General features: G+C 44.2%; 2 protein-coding genes across 5 annotated transcripts in view; one reads left to right on the plus strand and one right to left on the minus strand.

Moving 5' to 3' along the window:
* The window catches only part of PRKCE (protein kinase C epsilon), a 478701-nt gene that overhangs the window by 236398 nt on the left and 221596 nt on the right, over positions 1-20707 (plus strand). Inside the window, exon 1 of one of the 4 annotated variants that reach the window (XM_056568106.1) lies at positions 14428-14566. The exons of the other annotated variants lie outside the window; for them this stretch is intronic. Within the exon in view, the coding sequence (XP_056424081.1) occupies positions 14431-14566 (136 nt within the window). The 5' untranslated portion in view covers positions 14428-14430. Of the gene's footprint in view, positions 1-14427; positions 14567-20707 lie in introns of those variants that run through there. 4 annotated transcript variants of the gene reach the window in all.
* On the minus strand, positions 992-3844 carry LOC130362938 (uncharacterized). Its single transcript, XM_056568108.1, has 3 exons — positions 3312-3844; positions 1774-2621; positions 992-1611 (listed from the first exon to the last, which is right to left on the minus strand). The coding sequence occupies exons 1-3, from the start codon at positions 3841-3843 to the stop codon at positions 1564-1566; spliced, it is 1428 nt and encodes a 475-aa protein (XP_056424083.1). The 5' UTR covers position 3844; the 3' UTR covers positions 992-1563.

Consider the following 20707-nt stretch of genomic DNA (forward strand, 5'->3'; position numbering starts at 1 on the left):
TATGTATATATGCAGAGACTTAACCAATTAAAACCAGGGACAAAAACACGTGATGTGGTTAGGGCGTCGTAATCGCCCATAGGTCACTGTTACCAAGCCTCGCTTTCATACCGAGGTCCGGAAACAGATACGTCTGTCAACGTGCATCACCTGACAAACCAAGCCTCGCTTCCAAAGCGAGGCTCGGATGTACGGGCCAATCGTATACTGGGATGTGTCATTATCCAGTAGAGAGCCAAGCCTCGCTGTCAAAGCGAGGCTTGGAAAGTGCTCAGATGCGGAGATCCCTACTAAAGCGAAAATTCATAACTCTAGGTAGTTAGTTATAATTATATACAGGCACAATTCAAACATAAATAAAAAATAAAATATATTCATTTCTATATCAACATATTATAGATTACATATCAGGGACTAAATATCATGATGGGTACATATTGTGAGTAAATACATAAAGAGTACACACTTAAGGTAAGTACATATAATACTAGGGTCACATGTTATGTGGATGCAAGTGCATATTATTATATTTTTCATATATTCATATATTTTATTATATAGATATTCATGCAGCTGCACTGCACAAAGGCAGTACAGCATCATGAAGAATCAAGGTAAAGTGCATCGCGTGCAAAAAAAAAAAAAAATAAAATAAAAATAAAAATATAAAATTAAAAAAAAAAAAAAATATATAAAAAAAAAAAAAAAAAAAAAAAATAAAAATAAAAAAAAAAAAAAAAAAAAAAAAAAAAATAAAAAAACAGAACAACAGTGAAAAAAAGTCAAGTGCAAGGTGAACACACAGTGACAAAATAAAAGTGACATGCAGGAAAAAAAGGGGGGGAGGGGGGGGGGAAAGGAAGGGGGGGGGGGGGGAGGAGGGGGGGGAAAAAGGGGGAAGAGGGGAAGAGGGGGAGAAAAAAGAAACCTATATAAAAATCTACCTAGTAAAAAGGGGGGGGAACCATAATGTCAATGAATGTGTGAAAAAGTGGAAATATGAAAAATGGCTTAATAATTAGTAGCGCTGTCATAATTAAATAAATAAATGGGTAGCTGTGAATGTTAAATATAATTTAAGCAATTAGATTAGAGCCCCAAAAATAATATAAATAAACAAAGAGGGGCATAAAAATGTGGGTATATAGAAAAAATATAAAATAGGGGAGTGACAGTGTAGTGTGAGATTAGTGTACGGAGTGTAAGATGGGATGAAAGAAGTGAATAGTATGAGTGAAAAACGTATATATGTGATTGAAAGGCCTGTGTAGAAGTGTGATGAGGTGATAAGAAGAAAGAGGGATTGTAATCATGCATAAAAAAACATAGGGTATAAGAAGTGGGAGTAAAAATATCGTATCAAGGAATATATAATTAATTGAAAATTAGTAATAAAATTAATAATAAATATAAAAAAAGTATTAAAAATATATGTAAAAGAATATATAGAGAGAGGATTGTGACCCTGGAAGTGTACATAAAAAAGTATGTTTTAAAATTGATAAGAGAAAGAGAGTCCCAACATGATTCCGGTGGTAAGGTCACTCCAACGATAGAAGGAGGCTAGAAGTAGTCACGTGATGGCCCTGGTTGGTAAGTCTCATAACACATCTAGATAGACAATCAGATAAAAAGGAATAAATTAATAAACAGTTAAAACAAAATGGAAGCTGCTAAAAAATCACTTAAAACCCATTAATTACACACACTAATAAAAATCCGAGCTCAGAAACCAACCAATACTCCTCACAAAAATGGGGCATAGCTGTTTACCTCATTTAAGCCGTGAGGTACAAGTGTGTCCAGCCTGAAGATCCATCGCGTTTCTCTTTGTGCAACCAATTTCTTCCATTGGCCACCTCTGATACCCACCGGGACGTGGTCGATACCTATGAATTTGAGGAGAGTGGCATCACTGTTATGTTTAAGTTTAAAGTGTCTTGGTAGGGTTTTCAAAGACTGAAGGTTTGTTTCATTGGCTGCCGCATTAATATCCAGGATATGCTCTCTGACCCGTCGGCGGAGCTCCCTGGTGGTCATGCCCACGTATAGCAATTCGCATGGGCATTGTGCAACATATACCACCCCTTTGGTTACACAGTTTATTTTCTGCCTAATTTCATATGACTTGGTACAGGATGAATTGCGAAACATATCAGTCCGTAATATATTACTACATGCAAGGCATTTACCACATGGGGAGCAGCCGTTTTTGGGGCCCTTGGAGCCAAATAAATATGGCTCCTCAGTCTCATAGTGGCTCCTCACCAGAAGGTCCTTCAAGTTTCTATTCCGTCTATATGCAATCGCTGGTCTCGAAGGTATCATACCATTTAGTGTCTCATCCACTTGTAGAACGGGCCAATGCTGTTCAAGTATCTGCCTAATCTCATGGCTACGAGAGTTATAATCTAAAATGCACCTCACCTGGTTGTCAGTTGTCTTGTTGGTCCTTGTTCTATGTAGGGATGACGCACGATCCGTTTTTTTCGCTCTCCAGTATGCCCTTTTAATGCTCCGATTGCTATAGCCCCTTTCACGGAATCTTTTCACTAGATCACGGGCCTGCATTTCAAAGTCCTGTTCCGTGGAGCACAGGCGTCTTGCACGTAGGAATTGACCTATGGGAATATTTCTGATCAAATGTGTGGGGTGAGCAGAGCTGGCGTGTAGTACGGTATTAGCTGAAGTAGATTTACGATGTAGATTCGTCTGGATAAATCCATTGGCGTCCGCCTGTATCTGGATATCCAAAAACTCAATATTAGTTTTATTCACTTTATGCGTTAGATGAATGTTTAAGTTGTTGTTATTGAGGGCATCCATAAACTGTTCCAACTCGTCTAGTGTACCCTGCCAAATAAACAGGATATCATCAATGTATCTGCCCCATGACAGTACTTTTTCAGCCAAGGGGCAGGTATCCGACGTAAAAAGGGTCCTCTCCCACAACCCAAGGAACAAATTGGCATATGAGGGCGCACAAGCCGCCCCCATAGCCGTTCCCTGCAGTTGTAGGTAGAAGACCCCTTTAAAGATGAAAAAATTTCTCGTTAGAATGAAGGACAACAGTTCCAGGATTAAGGCACATAGGTCTCCCTCCAAATTGCTGGATTCCAGAAAAAATTTAGTGGCTGCTATACCGTCATTGTGTCTTATCGACGTGTATAGTGATTCTACATCACATGTCACAAGGTAGGAGTTATCATCTAATTGGACACCATCAAGTCTACGTAGAACATCATTTGAGTCCTTAATGTAGGAAGGTAACAGTTCGACTAGAGGCTTCAAGAAAAAGTCAATCCACTTACATATTGGTTCAGTCAGGGAGTTACACCCAGACACAATAGGTCTTCCAGGAGGTATCAGCGCGTTCTTATGGATCTTCGGCAATAGATATATTGTAGGGATGGTCGGGTACTGTATAATTAGTCCTTGTTTCTGTTTCAAATTCAAGATGTTTTCCTCCACAGCATTGTCCAGAATATGAGCTAATTCCTGTTGATAAGACATCAGGGGGTTAAAAGTGAGTCGCTTATAGCAATTGGAATCACGTAGTTGTCTAAACATTTCCTTCTCGTACATATGAGATGGCCATAGGACAACATTACCCCCCTTGTCTGATGGTTTTATAACCACGTTTTTCAAAGCCCTCAGTTCTTGAACAGCCTTTCGCTGGGGGTATGTTAGATTGTCACTGGCTCTTGTTTCTGCCAGGCGTCTCAAGTCCCTAATTACCAATTTGATAAACATATCCACCTCAGGAACCAAAGTCGTAGGAGGGAAGGTGACACTCTTAGGTAAAAGGTAGCGCGGGTACTCACCTGTTCCTAGTTGTGGCATAGGATCCTGTTCATCCAGTAATGATTGTAAGTTTAAAATAGCCTCCTGTTCTACCGTGGAACCCAACAGGTTTTCAGTATTCAGACCTATAACACTGCACACACTGATCTCTCATGCTGATCACTCGCGTGTATTAACACGCCTGTGATCAGTGTTATCGGCGCTTGACTGCTCCTGCCTGGATCCCAGGCACAGAGCAGTCATTCGTCGATCGGACACCGAGGAGGCAGGTAAGGTCCCTCCCGGTGTCCTGTAAGCTGTTCGGGACGCCGCAATTTCACCGCGGCGGTCCCAAACAGCCCGACTGAGCAGCCGGGATACTTTCACTTTCACTTCAGACGTGGCGGTCAGCTTTGGTTGCCGCGTCTGAAGGGTTAATACAGGGCATCACCGCAATCGGTGATGTCCTGTATTAGCCACGGGTCCCGGCCGTTGATAGCCGCCGGGACCGACCCGATATGACGTGGGGACACCGTGTGACCCCGCGGCATATCGCGGGAGCCGGCAGAGGATGTAAATATACGTCCTGCGTTGTTATGGGGTTAAAGTCCCATGCAAATCAATGGGAAATGTATGTTCCCACATAACTTCTGTACGGCTGGAGATATTTCAATAACTGGTACACATATTACGGGTCGCTATAGGAGGTCGGGATAGGAGGACGGGATAGGAGGACGGGATAGGAGGACGGGATAGGAGGACGGGATAGGAGGACGGGATAGGAGGTCGGGATAGGAGGTCGGGATAGGAGGTCGGGATAGGAGGTCGGGATAGATGAACGGGATAGGAGGACGGGATAGGAGGACGGAAAAGGAGGACGGGAAAGGAGGTTGAGATATGAGGACGGGATAGGAGGTCGGGATAGGAGGTCGGGATAGGAGGACGGGATAGGAGGTCGTGATAGGAGGACGGGATAGGAGGACGGGAAAGGAGGTTGAGATATGAGGACGGGAAAGGAGGATGGAAAGGAGGACGGGAAATGACCTTCATTAACACTTTTTTTTTACAGTGTTATAGCTCCCATAGGGACCTATAACACTGCACACACTGATCTCTCATGCTGATCACTGGCGTGTATTAACACACCTGTGATCAGTGTTATCGGTGCTTGACTGCTCCTGCCTGGATCCCAGGCACAGAGCAGTCATTTGTTGATCGGACACCGAGGAGGCAGGTAAGGTCCCTCCCGGTGTCCTGTCAGCTGTTCGGGACGCCGCAATTTCACCGCGGCAGTCCCGAACAGCCCGACTGAGCCGGGATACTTTCACTTTCACTTCAGACGTGGCGGTCAGCTTTGATCGCCGCGTCTGAAGGGTTAATACAGGGCATCACCGCAATCGGTGATGTCCTGTATTAGCCGCGGGTCCCGGCCGTTGATAGCCGCCGGGACCGACCCGATATGACGTGGGGACACCGTGTGACACCACGACATATCGCGGGAGCCGGCGGAGGATGTAAATATACGTCCTGCTTTGTTAAGGGGTTAAAGTCCCATGCAAATCAATGGGAAATGTATGTTCCCACATAACTTCTGTACGGCTGGAGATATTTCAATAACTGGTACACATATTACGGGTCGCGATAGGAGGTCGGTATAGGAGGTCGGTATAGGAGGTCGGGATAGGAGGACGGGATAGGAGGACGGGATAGGAGGTCGGGATAGGAGGTCGGGATAGGAGGTCGGGATAGGAGGTCGTGATAGGAGGTCGTGATAGGAGGATGGGATAGATGGACGGGATAGGAGGACGGAAAAGGAGGACGGGAAAGGAGGTTGAGATATGAAGACGTGAAAGGAGGTCGAGATAGGAGGACGGGAAAGGAGGTTGAGATAGGAGGTCGAGATAGGAGGACGGGATAGGAGGTCGGGATATGACAACAATATATGAGGGCGGGTTATAAAGTCAAAAGCTTCCTCCTTTGTTTATTTTCCTCAGCTAGTATATATATATATATATATATATATATATAAGTACACAGGTATACATTATCACACACACACGTACATATACTTGTATTTATCCTAACAATATACATACAAACTTGTGTTCACTCTGTAAATGCTGTATATACACACACAAGTACATATGTCCAGAAAGAGATTATTAGCTCACCCTAGTGGCTCCTCTGCGTCATAGAGAGAGCTAGGAAGAACTTAGAAAATTCCCAACAAACAGAACAAATGTCCAGCGCAGATAAAGTACAGATGCTTGTGTCCTTTATCATATTATATGCCACAAGATAAATCCCCTAGGGGTTTCTGGGCCAATTTAAGTAACACAAAACCTACTTGGGGAATAGATCCCCTCAGGATGAACCCTGACTAGAAATCCCCCATAAAATATAACTTTTAATTATGCTCATTAAAATAGTGTCCAAACTAATATATTGCACATTTATTGCATCTAAATGGCAGTGGTGTTTAAAATGATCAGCACTGTATCCAGTTAATTCCTCTCCAATAGTATCATGAAATGTCTGTCATGCAGACTATTAGTTTGTCATTACTATCTAGTGTACCCCGGTACCCTGCTGCAGCTTGGACACTCGGTGTGCTAACTAGAAAGGTCACTGGTACAGTCTGCTATTAAAACATTAATCCTCTCTTCTAAACGTTTTCGCCATTCTGAATGGCTTTCTCAAAGAAATGAGGCACCTCACCTCAAGGTGCCTCATTTCTTTGAGAAAGCCATGCAGAATGGTGAAAACGTATATAAGTATATACGGTAGCTTAGCTCAAAAGCAAAAGTTCACAGATCTAGATATGAACATGTGAAGGTGCTTTTATCCCTACCTGGGATTAGATACACTGTGTGAAACCATCGATTAGATTGTCTTTAGCAGATAAAGTAAAGGAACTATGGGACTCTTATAGCTTTCAACAGTCTATGTTTTGTGTCTGTGTAGTTGGTCCTATATGCACAAACTGTAGCAGAATGGTTGGCTGGTATTTGTGAATAATCTTTATGGGCGACCACAGGAAATATATTTAATTTTTTTTAGTAGAATCCCCCTACAATGCTCTTATAACTGTGGGCCCCGCTATCATGGGCCCCCCCAGCAACCAACTGCAGTCTGTGAGGAAATCTTGGAAGTGCTCTGCTCCCCCACAGTGCTCCCATATCACTATTATACACCATACACTATGCTTATTGAAATCACTTTACGCCTTGTTGTATAATTTCTGCTATCAAAGTTAGTTTTTTTCTCTCTCCGTAGGTCTCTCTATTGGGTTGGTGTGGGATATATTGATAGACATTCCAAACAACCACCCATGGCATTAAGATCCATGCAAATGAGTATTTCAGTTACATAAATAGATTTCCTGCCAGGAACATTATATTTTTTTTTTTGCATAGTGTTACGAAATCCATTTATAGGCAAATTTCTCCATTGGACTGGTACAAGTTCAAAACCTTGTTCATGATGTTGGCATGGTACCCAGCTAGGAGTATACCATGCCAGATGTAGTTTGGCAAATCCAGGGGGAACAATATGAACCACGCACCATTTGTTTCCAACATGCAAATGAAATAATGATTTAAGTTCCCAGACTTGTATCAGCGCTGCCATGGCTCTAAACATACTGTTCTGTCAGTAATGTTCAGAGTATATCCAGACTTCTGAGTGGGTCAGGCCGTGTCTGTAGAGTGATGTCTGTCCGAATGGGAAAACTGATGTAAGATCTGTTTATTTTTTTATTTTTTTTATTACCCATCATAATGCAGTATTGGAATGTATTCACATTGGTCATTGCCTGTCAGTCCAAACCAAGGGATTCAGCTCCACCAATGCGATTTAAAGGGAAACCTATTGGTACAGGCGTATAGTGCGGTTGACACTGATGATAAAGATACTTACCTATCCCTGATCCACGTTCCCATTAACCTGTTATCCTGCTTGTTCGGGCAGCAGCCTTGGTGTGAGGATGGAGCTTCATGAGCATGTTGGCATCACCGCTGATCCTCTGCTGGGTCTAGCTGCAAGCAGGCTTGGGGAAGCAGCAGCAGTGACGTCAGCATTCTCCTGAAGCTCAGCCGATGCACCAAACCTGCTGCCCAAACAAATGGGACCATGGATCAGGGGTAGGTAAGTATTTTTGTCATCAGTGTCACCCGCACTACACGCCTGCACAAACAGGTTAGTATGGGTGAAGCTGAGGACCGTTTCCATTTTAAAACAGATTTTTAAAGAGTACCTGTCACCAAATACAACTTTTAATATAGTGTTCCTTGTGTAATTAGCAGACACTCTCCTATTCACTTGTAATAGAAAGAACTGCCACTAGGTGGCTCTGTTCGGTTCCCTGCCACAATTAATACAGTGAGTTTGGTCTCCTCCCGGTCTGGCAGTAGACCAAACTCAGGAGGTGTTTCTCTGCATGGAGCTTGATTGACAGATGCATAGAGCCTCACTGAGAGCTGCAAAGAGCCTCATTGAAAGCTGCACAGAGCCGAGGTCTTCTATTCATCACAGCACTGCAACCATGTGAGGACAGAATTGTTCCCCCGCCCCCGGACCTCAGTGATGTCATGCCTGCTGGGAAACGCACACTTTCTGCTGCTGGGAAATTGCATTATGTGAGGAAGAATAAATATGATACTGAGCTGGTCCTTTTTTAAGTTTACCTGTCATTAGCAAAAACTTTTCATATAATGTAGATGATACCATATATGTATATTTGTAATATACATTGGTTAAACAATGTGTATATTTTTGTCCCTGCAGCTACTGCCTGTGTGTCTCTGTGAGGAGTCCAAATTCAGGAAGTGTGTGTGGGACAAGCAGGGCTCTGTGCAGTGAGGACAAGCAGAGCTCTGTACACTGAGGACAAGCAGGGCTCTGTGCAGTGAGGACAAGCAGGGCTCTGTACACTGAGGACAAGCAGGGCTCTGTACACTGAGGACAAGCAGGGCTCTGTGTACTCAGGACAAGCAGGGCTCTGTGTACTCAGGACAAGCAGGGCTCTGTACCCTGAGGACAAGCAGGGCTCTGTACCCTGAGGACAAGCAGGGCTCTGTACCCTGAGGACAAGCAGGGCTCTGTGCACTGAGGACAAGCAGGGCTCTGTGTACTGAGGACAAGCAGGGCTCTGTGTACTGAGGACAAGCAGGGCTCTGTGTACTGAGGACAAGCAGGGCTCTGTGTACTGAGGACAAGCAGGGCTCTGTTTACTGAGGACAAGCAGGGCTCTGTGCCGTGAGGACAAGCAGGGCTCTGTGCTCTGAGGACAAGCAGGGCTCTGTACACTGAGGACAAGCAGGGCTCCTCACAGTGAAGCTCTGTGACACCCCTGGCTCACACAGCAGAATGAATGACTAGCCAGGAGCTTGCACAAAGCCCTGCTTGTCCTGCCCTCACTTCCTGTATTTGGACTCCTCATAGAGACACACACCCAAAAATGCACACACAATGATTATTACAAATATACATATAATGACATTATCTACATTAGATTAAAACGTTTTCGTAACGACACGTACACTTTAACATCTGAAAAATTTCAAATAGAACAAAACAACGACACCAACGCATTTCGGGTCATTATGACCTTTAGTCGTGGCATGACTGATCCCAAACATGTCAACGTTGGGGGTACTCCGGTGAAAAACTTTTTTTAAATTTAAATCAACTGGTGCCAGAAAGTTAAACAGATTTGTAAATTACTTCTATTAAAAAATCTTAATCCTTCCTGTACTTATTAGCTGCTGAATACTACAGCGGAAATTTTTTTCCTTTTGAAACAAAGAGCTGTCTGCTGCCATCATGAGCACAGTGCTCTCTGCTGACATCTCTGTCCATTTCAGGAACTGTCCAGAGTAGAAGAAAATCCCCATAGCAAACATATGCTGCTCTGGACAGTACATTTTTCGGTAAAAATGACACCTTCTTTTTATTCTGTAGGTCCATACGGTTAAAATGATCCCCTACTTATATAGGTTTGATTTTGTCGCACTTCTGGAAAAAATCATAACTACATGCAGGAAAATTTATACGTTTAAAATTGTCATCTTCTGACCCCTATAACTTTTTTATTTTTCCGCGTATGGGGCGGTATGAGGGCTCATTTCTTGCGCCATGATCTGAAGTTTTTAGCGGTACCATTTTTGCATTGATAGGACTTATTGATCGATTTTTTTTGCGCGCACGCCATTGACCGTGCGGTTTAATTAATGATATATTTTTATAATTCGAACATTTCCGCACGCGACAATACCACATATGTTTATTTTTATTTACACTGGTTTTTTTTATGGGAAAAGGGGGGTGATTCAAACTTTTAATAGGGGAGGGGTTAAATGATCTTTATTCACTTTTTTTCCACTTTTTTTTTTTGCAGTGTTATAGCTCCCATAGGGACCTATAACACTGCACACACTGATCATTGTTATCCCATAGGGACCTATAACACTGCACACACTGATCTTTCACATTGATCACTGGTTTCTCATAAGAAACCAGTGATTGATGATTCTGCCACTTGACTGCTCATGCCTGGATCTCAGGCACTGAGCAGTCATTTGGCGATCGGACAGCGAGGAGGCAGGTAGGGACCCTCCAGCTGTCCTGTAAGCTGTTCGGGATGCCGCAATTTCACCGCGGCTATCCCGAACAGCTCCCTGAGCTAACCGGCATGGTTTCACTTTCATTTTAGACGCTGCGTTCAACTTTGAACTCCGCATCTAAAGGGTTTATAGCGCGCAGCAGCGCGATCAATGCCGTGCGCTATTAGCCACGGGCCCGACCCACTATGATGCCCTGGGTCCTTAACAGGTTAAAGGGGTATTCCAGGAATTTTTTTTATTTGACTATGCTACAGGGGCTGTAAAGTTAGTGTAGTTCATAATATAGTGTCTGTACCTGTGTGTGATGGTTTTCTCACAATTCTTCTGTGATTTTCACCCCACTATTTATTTTTACCAGCATACAAAATGACTGCTGTCTCGGATTTTTCCCAGCTTGCAATGCGGCTGAGACCTGACTCACTAGTAAGCTGATGACAGGGAGCCTGTCTGCTTCAGTGGGTGGAGGGATCAATCTGCAACTAATGCAACAGCTGAAGGCACCCTGATTGAAAACCACAGGTCTTTTGTTTCAATGGGTGGGGTAACTGATGTGTTGGAGGGAGGAAAATGGAATTATGGGATTTTTAGTCAAAAAAGAAAAGTCAAACAGGAAATACATGTTCACAAAAAGCTAGCCGCAGTATTATGGTAATCTCATGACATAGCCATTTAGCCCCAAGACAAGCGCAGATCCTTCCTAGGCATATCCATCACGGTCTGCCAGGTACGTACTAAAATCATATATATCACCTACACTCTCCTTAGGAAAAACATATGGTATACTCAATTGTTAATAGATAGCAACCACTACTCTAACTATAAAACCTACATTTGCTATCAAAAAAGAGATATAGAAACAGTATCATCAAATATCAAATAACTTTATTATGAACCATAATTACACAAATATCAAAAAAAGCTCAAGAAAGGACAGACACCCCTAACCCATAAAATCACCTTATGGTGGATAACCCCTTTAATAAGTAATCTGTTTTTAAACTACACTGGTGGAGCTGGATCCTTTGTTTTGGGTATCTGTCTGACCTGTCTGCTGGCCTTCCTGTGCCCAGGTGTTGGTGGGTGGAAGCTGTTGCTTTGCCTCTTTGATTGTCAATAAGACGGATTGTATTTGTCAGATACATCCACACGCTATGGCAGCCTTTGGCTGTCCGGGCATGCTCGAGGCACCCTGGAGAAACACTGCACTATGGCATTATGTACAGTACATGGCAGAATAGTGTGCGTTTGGCGAATTGGCAGTTAAAATCACGATCCTCCCGAAACTGCTCTATTTTTTCGAAACGTTGCAAACCCGGGTACCACTGTCGGCTCTTCGCTCTTTTCATTCGGCTATTTTTCATTTTATTTGGGACGTTAAAAGACACAGTCTACCGATGTCAGTCATGATTACTGGCAGGGCCAAGGGGGGCTTACCTGTTCCTGGCGTGGCAAAATATTACCGGGCTGCTCACCTGCGCCACCTTGCGACTTGGTCTACGTACCATGCATATAGCCGCTGGATGGAGCTGGAAAAGCTATGGCTGGTCCCTATCCACCCTAATTATCTCCTATGGTACCCTCCAGTGTTGGCTATTTCTCTCTCCCCTCTCCTAATCCCCATGAGTCTCTCTAGGTATATGTGGGGGTATTGCTCCAGGAAGTTTAAACTGTTTTCTCCTTTCTCCCTTCAGCGGTCTTTCCTCCATCATCCTGATTTTCCCTCCGGTATGTCCTCTGTTATGGTGTGGGAGTGGGGTTCCCGGGGCCTCTTCTGTTGGGCTGATATAGTCGACCCTATTTCTTGTTCCCTACAGCCCTTTGAGCAACTGGCCTCTCGTTGGGATCTCCCCTCGTCTGAGCGTTTGCACTATTTACTGAGGCACTTTATGTCCTCCACGAATGGCTCTGCGATGGTCTCTCAGCCCACTGGCTTTTAACGGTTATGCCATGGTGGACCTCAGACGAGGGGCCTTCTCTCCGATATCTACTCGCTAATCATACAACCCCCCCGGTGGTGATCCCCCATCCCACCGTTATATGGCCCATTGGGAGGAGGTCTTAAACACTGTCATTACATTGCCTCAGTGGGAGGTAATTTGGGAGAGGGCATGCAAGGCCTCTATTTGCTCTATTTCTGAACTCCTGAATAGACTTAACCCTACTATCCCTCCCCAGTGCTGGTACTGTGGGGTTGGGCACGGTCTTTCACATTTTCTGGTCCTGTCCTCTCCTAGTAGATTACTAGAAAATGGTGCAGCCCTGGGTGTTTTAGTCCCCCTAGACCCCTTGATTTATATTCTCCACCTCTCTCATTCCACTTTGTCTAAGAATCCTTTTAGGCTCTTTATGCACATTGCCCTGGCTGCTAAGACCCTTATCACCAAGTGCTGGAAGAGAACTCTTCCTCCTTGTGAGATCGATCTGCTAGCCCGTATTCCTGAGATTGGTTCCCTGGAATTTCTTACAGCTTCCTGAAATAACTCTATCCCCTCTTTCCTCTCTGTCTGGGAACTGTGGGATCGATTTTCGGATCGGCAACCACCTTGACTTCCCTTTCTAATTCTTTCTTCTTCTTTTCTTTTTCCTTCCGTCCTTCTCCTCCCCGTTGGTCTTGTTTTGTATATGTGTATCTGTCTTATGCCCCCCCTTCCCTCTCGTCTCTACTGTCCCTCCCCACCCCCCTCCTTTGTTGTTTGTGGCCCAAAGGGCTTAGCTGGCTATTGAAGCAGACAAGTGGATTCCATTTTTTCTGCATTGCCCCCATGGTCAGCATCATGGTCTCTATTTATGTATGTATTTACCAACAAAGGGGCTCTTGCCTTGATTTGACGGCCTCATTGGCCTTTACGAGCCCTCTCGTATGTTTCATATGTTTCCTTTTTTCTTTTGTGATCATATGTTTGCTACAGGGCCTCGGCCCTTCATGATGTTGATTGCTTGTTTATTTTTCTTGTATTGTTTTGGATTATCTTTATGAAAAATTCCTTCATAAAAACTACAGTTAAAAAAAATAGTAGTGTGCGTTGAGCATGAACTGCAGCAGTGGCTCTGTATAGGAACACAATCATATAGGGGTAGATGCCTCCTGGTACTCTCCAAACCTGTGTACAGCCCTAGAAGATTCATGCAAAAATGAGCAATACACACTTGGGTAAAAATGGACCCCTGGTGGATGGTGCTTTCCTTGTATATGGTACAAGCTGGCATGGTCACTCAAGTGGCATGAAACTCCTTTATTGTTGGTGATTGCATAGTCTAAATTTTACTAAGGTTTAGTACGTGCATTCCAATGTATTCTCATAGCTCAGCTCTGCTACATCTTTAAATGGACTTGGTTTGAATAAAACTCCATTCTTTCTGATTTCTACTTGATTAAAGACATTGAAATAACAGCAGCGCCAATTAGCTTCTGTTCCCCGAAATAACTTGGAGAGTCGCTAATTTGCTGCACCTCCTGCTCCGCTGCCTCATAGCCGTGAACAGTGTGATCCAAAGTGCTTCACATCACACCGAATGATGCCGTGTAAAAGCTTCAGAGAATAAAACTTGCAAGAATATTTACGGCTGAGTAAATACTGCTAGCAGGAGCAGAATGCATACTCCTTATCGGTCTATGGACTTGTTATTAAAATTAGGTGGGGTTCTTAAAGCGTACCTGTCAGATCCCACAAAAAAAAAGATTTAATATGTTACTCAGTACCAAATCCTGACCAAGTACATTTATTTTTTATGCCTCTATCATGTATATTTGTTATAAAAATCCCTCTTTTCATTAGCTGAAAGTGATAGAAATCCTCTCAGGGGAAGGGGGCGTGTCCCTCCCTTGTGGTGGGAGGTGATTGGTGTGTGGTGGGAGGGGGCGTGTCCCTCCCTTGTAGTGGTGGGAGGTGATTGGTGTGTGGTGGGAGGGGGCGTGTCCCTCCCTTGTAGTGGTGGGAGGTGATTGGTGTGTGGTGGGAGGGGGCGTGTCCCTCCCATGTGGTGGTGGGAGGTGATTGGTGTGTCTACTCATGCAGCCTTGTTTATGAGAGGAAGCGCCCTAGCAGCGTGTAACGATCGTCATCTCCTGAACACCCCCGCACACATCACTCCCCTGCTATGGTCATACCCCAATGCAGGATATGCCATATTAATAAAGAAGATAACACCACAACTTGATGGTGAGTGCCACGATCTGTTTATTTCTACCGGTATGCTATATAAATGTACAGCCTTCACCTATCCCTGTGTATCTTGTGTGCCGCACTGGAAACCCATCCAAATTCCAAACATTATCAGTCCCATCTTTAGACATACAGCAGACAAAGTGGTTTATGAGCTTAAACTTTGCATAGATCAACAGTGCAAGATAATATAAGAAACTTTGTACGATAGCTTATTACACAAATCTTTATTTTTTTCTATAATGTAGCTTTTCCCTCTTTCCCCACCTGGTAGTCTTCCTTCCACTCCATGTTAAAGGAAACCAATCAGCATATTTTAGCATATATAACGCTTGGCAATGTGTTATAGATGCTAAAATCATTATCCTCACCATCCCCGGTGACGTTTGTGCTCCCAGGGATGGTGAAGATATTAAGTTATGAAGTCCCCCCTGGCCGCCCGGCAAGTAGTCCCCTGGGCAGAGACTTACACTAACCAGCAATGTTCGCTGTGGCCCCGCCCCAACTGCTTGAATGACGGCTCACATCATCGCTCTGCTCCCTACGCAGATGGAGCAGATCAGTGACGTGAGCAGTCATTTAGGCCGCCAGAGCGGGGCCATGGCCACAGCGAGCGGAACTGGTGAGTGTAAGTCCCCGCCCAGGGGACTTCTTGCCGGGCGGCCAGGGTGAACTTTATAACTTAATATCTTCACCATCTCTGGGAGCACAAACGTCCCCCGGGGATGGTGAAGATAATGATTTTAGCATATATAACACATGGCCAGGCGTTATATATGCTAAAATATGCTGATTGGTTCCCTTTAAATGTTTGTCCTGCAGCTTACTCAGGGATCAAATTACAAGCAATACAAGTCTATGGAGGAGTGGGATGGGAGGGAACATGTCTAGGAACACACATAAGCTGCAGAGAGACAGTGAAAGACAACTCAGTAGGGAAAATATATCACCCCAGGGTTTTATACATAGTTAAGACTGCTCACTTTTGCTTCTCTGCTGTAAATGCTAAAGTTTAGGCACAGAGACATAGAAGTGCAGGATCCCCTCCTCTGTGTGTACAGTGTATAGAGACATAGAAGTGCAGGATCTCCTCCTCTGTTTGTGTACAGTGTATAGAGACATAGAAGTGCAGGATCTCCTCCTCTGTGTGTGCAGTGTACAGTGACCCCCCGACATGCGATGGCCACGACATATGATCAAATCGACATACGATGGCCTCTCAGAGTCCATCGCATGTCGATGTCAGCATTGACATACAATGCTTTTTTGTGTCGGGGCCATCGCATTTAACCAAATGCTTAAGCTGCTGCCGGATAGCAGCTTAACCCCTTAAGGACCAAGGACGTACCGGTACGTCCTTGGTCCTGCTCTTCTGATATAACGCGGGGTTACACAGTAACCCCGCGTCATATCATGGCGGGCCCGGCGTCATAGTGAAGCCGGGACCCGCCTCTAATAGCGTGCAGCACCGATCGCGGCGCCGCGCGCTATTAACCCTTTAGCCGCGCGCTCAGAGCTGAGCCGCGCGGCTAAAAGTGAAAGTGAAAGTTCCCGGCTAGCTCAGTCGGGCTGTTCGGGATAGCCGCGGCTAATCGCGGCATCCCGAACAGCTGACAGGACAGCGGGAGGGCCCCTTCCTGCCTCCTCGCTGTCCGATCGCCGAATGACTGCTCAGTGCCTGAGATCCAGGCATGAGCAGTCATGTGGCAGAATCGTTGATCACTGGTTTCTTATGAGAAACCAGTGATCAACATAGAAGATCAGTGTGTGCAGTGTTATAGGTCCCTATGGGACCTATAACACTGCAAAAAAAAAGTGAAAAAAAAAAGTGAATAAAGATCATTTAACTCCTCCCCTATTAAAAGTTTGAATCACCCCCCTTTTCCAATAATAAAAAAAACACAGTGTAAATAAAAATAAACATATATGGTATCACCGCATGCGGAAATGTCCGAATTATAAAAATATATCATTAATTAAACCGCTCGGTCAATGGCGTGCGCGCAAAAAAATTCCAAAGTCCAAAATAGTGCATTTTTGGTCACTTTTTATATCATTTAAAAATGAATAAAAAGCGATCAATAAGTCCTATCAATGCAAAAATGGTACCGTTAAAAACTTCAGATCACGGCGCAAAAAATTAGCCCTCATACCGCCCCATACACGGAAAAATAAAAAAGTTATAGGGGTCAGAAGATGACAATTTTAAACGTATTAATTTTCCTGCATGTAGTTATGATTTTTTCCAGAAGTCCGACAAAATCAAACCTATATAAGTAGGGTATCATTTTAATCGTATGGACCTACAGAATAAATATCAGGTGTCATTTTTACCGAAAAATGTACTACGTAGAAACGGAAGCCCCCAAAAGTTACAAAACAGCGGGTTTTTTTCAATTTTGTCGCACAATGATTTTTTTTCCCGCTTCACCGTAGATTTTTGGGCAAAATGACTGATGTCATTACAAAGTAGAATTGGTGGCGCAAAAAATAAGCCATCATATGGATTTTTAGGTGCAAAATTGAAAGAGTTATGATTTTTTAAAGGCAAGGAGCAAAAAACGAAAATGCAAAAACGGAAAAAACCCCGGTCCTTAAGGGGTTAATGTTCTCCGTGTGGTGCGGTAAGTATTACTTACCCCTCCACGATGCTCCTGGGTGCCCTTCGGGTCCAGCACTGGTCCTCCGGTGTCTTCTCGGCCCTCTCCGGTGACGTCAATACGAAGCAGTGTACGCCTTCCCGTCATCCAATAGAAACGGTGTACGCAGCGGCGTAATGACTTCGCTATGTAGGCCCAGTAAGGCCTTGCGAAAGACAGCGGAGGACCGGAGAAGACAACGGAGGACAGGAGAAGACCAGGAGAGCCCAGCAGAGGACCGGAGAAGACCAGGAGAGCCCAGCGGAGGCCCGGGGACACCATCTGGAGCGGCGGGGACACCATCGGGAGCGGCGGGACGCGGTCCGGAGCGGCGGGGACAGGTGTGTACTGCTTCCTATACTTTACATTGCACGAATCCCTCAACATACAATGGATTCGACAAACGATGGCTCGTTTGGAACGAATTACCATCGTATGTTGAGGGACCACTGTATATAGACATAGAAGTGCAGGATCTCCTCCCATATGTGTGCAATGTATAGAGACCTAGAAGTGCAGGATCTCCTCCTCTGTGTGTACAGTGTATAGAGATATAGAAGTGCAGGATCTTCTCCTCTGTGTGTATACAGTGTATAGAGACATAGAAGTGCAGGATCTCCTTCTCTGTGTACAGTGTATAGAGACACAGAAGTGCAGGATCTCCTCCTCTGTGTACAGTGTATAGAGCTATAGAAGTGCAGGATCTCCTCCTCTGTGTACAGTGTATAGAGATACAGAAGTGCAGGATCTCCTCCTCTGTGTACAGTGTATAGAGATATAGAAGTGCAGGATCTTCTCCTCTGTGTGTACAGTGTATAGAGATATAGAAGGACAGTATCTCCTGCTCTGTGTGTACAGTGTATAGAGACATAGAAGTGCTGGATCTTCTCCTCTGTGTGTGTACAGTGTATATAGATATAGAAGTGTAGGATCTCCTCCTCTGTGTACAGGATATAGAGATATAGAAGTGCAGGATCTCCCCCTCTGTGTACAGTATATAGAGATATAGACATGCAGGATCTCCTCCTCTGTGTGTATAGTGTATAGAGACATAGAAGTGCAGGATCTCCTCCTCTGTGTGTACAGTGTATAGAGATAAATAAGTGCAGGATCTCCTATATCTCTATACACTGCACACACAGAGGAGGAGATCCTGTACTTCTATATCTCTATACACTGCACACACAGAGGAGAAGTGCAGGATCTCCTCCTGTGTGTACAGTGTATAGAGACATAGAAGTGCAGGATCTCCTCCTCTGTGTGTACAGTGTATAGAGATAAATAAGTGCAGGATCTCCTATATCTCTATACACTGCACACACAGAGGAGGAGATCCTGTACTTCTATATCTCTATACACTGCACACACAGAGGAGAAGTGCAGGATCTCCTCCTGTGTGTACAGTGTATAGAGACATAGAAGTGCAGGATCTCCTCCTGTGTGTACAGTGTATAGAGACACAGAAGTGCATGATCTCCTCTGTGTGTATAGTGTATAGAGACATAGAAGTGCAGGATCTCCTCCTCTTTGTGTACAGTGTATAGAGACATAGAAGTGCAGGATCTCCCCCTCTTTGTGTACAGTGTATAGAGACATAGAAGTGCAGGATCTCCTCCTCTTTGTGTACAGTGTATAGAGACATAGAAGTGCAGGATCTCCCCCTCTGTGTGTACAGTGTATAGAGACATAGACATGCAGGATCACCTCCTCTGTGTACAGTGTATGGAGACATAGAAATACAGGATCTCCTCCAATATGTGTACAGTGTATATAGACATAGAAGTGCAGGATCTCCTCCTCTGTGTGTACATTGTACAGAGATATAGAAGTGCAGGATCTCCTCCTCTGTGTACAGTATATAGAGATATAGAAGTGTAGGATCTCCTTTTCTGTGTAAAGTGTATAGAGACATAGAAGTACAGGATCGCCCCCTCTGTGTACAGTGTATAGAGACATAGAAGTACAGGATCTCCTCCTCTGTGTGTACAGTGTATAGAGACATAGAAGTGCAGGATCTCCTCCTCTGCGTATAGTGTATAGAGACATAGAAGTGCAGGATCTCCTCCTCTGTGTACAGTGTATAGAGATATAGAAGAACAGGATCTCCTCCCATATGTGTACAGTGTATAGAGACATAGAAGGGCAGGATCTCCTCCTCTGCGTATAGTGTATAGAGACATAGAAGTGCAGGATCTCCTCCTCTGTGTACAGTGTATAGAGATATAGAAGAACAGGATCTCCTCCCATATGTGTACAGTGTATAGAGATATAGAAGGGCAGGATCTCCTCCTCTGTGTGTACAGTGTATAGAGATATAGAAGCGCAGGATCTCCTCCTCTGTGTATACAGTCTATAGAGATATAGAAGTACAGGATCGCCCCCTCTGTGTATTGTGTATAGAGACATAGAAGTGCATGATCTCCTCCTCTGTGTACAGTGTATAGAGATATAGAAGTACAGGATCTCCTCCTCTGTGTGTACAGTGTATAGAGACATAGAAGAGCAGGATCTCATCTGTGTGTACAGTGTATAGATACATAGATGTACAGGATCTCCTCCTCCGTGTGTACATTGTACAGAGATATAGAAGTGCATGATCTCCTCCTCTGTGTATAGTGTATAGAGACATAGAAGTACAGGATTTCCTCCTCTGTGTACAGTGTATAGAGATATAGAAGTACAAGATCTCCTCCCATATGTGTACAGTGTATATAGACATAGAAGTGCAGGATCTCCTTCTCTGTGTGTACAGTGTATAGAGATATAGAAGAGCAGGATCTCCTCCTCTGTGTATACAGTCTATAGAGATATAGAAGTACAGGATCGCCCCCTCTGTGTATTGTGTATAGAGACATGGAAGTGCAGGATCACCTCCTCTGTGCACAGTGTATAGAGACATAGAAGTGAAGGATCTCCTCCTCTGTGTGTATAGTGTATAGAGATATAGAAGTGAAGGATCTCCTCCTCTGTGTGTACAGTGTATGGAGACATAGAAGTGCAGGATCTCCTCCACTCTGTTTAAAGTGTATAGAGACATAGAAGTGCAGGATCTCCTCCTCTCTGTGTACACTGTATATAGATATAGAAGTGCAGGATCTCCTCCTCTGTGTGTACAGTGTATGGAGACATAGAAGTGCAGGATCTCCTCCACTCTGTGTACAGTGTATATAGATATAGAAGTGCAGGATCTCCTCCTCTGTGTGTACAGTGTATGGAGACATAGAAGTGCAGGATCTCCTCCACTCTGTTTAAAGTGTATAGAGACATAGAAGTGCAGGATCTCCTCCTCTCTGTGTACAGTGTATATAGATATAGAAGGACAGGATCTCCTCCTCTGTGTACAGTGTATAGAGACATAGAAGTACAGGATCTCCTCCTCTGTGTATAGTGTATAGAGACATAGAAGTGCAGAATCTCCTCCTCTGTGTATAGTGTATAGAGACATAGAAGTGCAGGATTTCCTCCTCTGTGTATTGTGTATAGAGACATAGAAGTGCAG

The sequence above is a fragment of the Hyla sarda genome, chromosome 3, assembly GCF_029499605.1.
Source record: "Hyla sarda isolate aHylSar1 chromosome 3, aHylSar1.hap1, whole genome shotgun sequence".
NCBI classification, from domain to species: domain Eukaryota; kingdom Metazoa; phylum Chordata; class Amphibia; order Anura; family Hylidae; genus Hyla; species Hyla sarda.

What these genes read in the sequence shown, in the direction of transcription:
- LOC130362938 (XM_056568108.1), bottom strand. Translation starts at nt 3,843, where the DNA reads ATGCCACAACTAGGAACAGGTGAGTACCCGCGCTACCTTTTACCTAAG. An exon ending in CTCCCTGACTGAACCAATAT is followed by an intron (nt 2,622 to 3,311) that starts GTAAGTGGATTG and finishes ATATTCCCATAG; the next exon opens with GTCAATTCCTACGTGCAAGA. An exon ending in TACCTCACGGCTTAAATGAG is followed by an intron (nt 1,612 to 1,773) that starts GTAAACAGCTAT and finishes TTGTCTATCTAG; the next exon opens with ATGTGTTATGAGACTTACCA.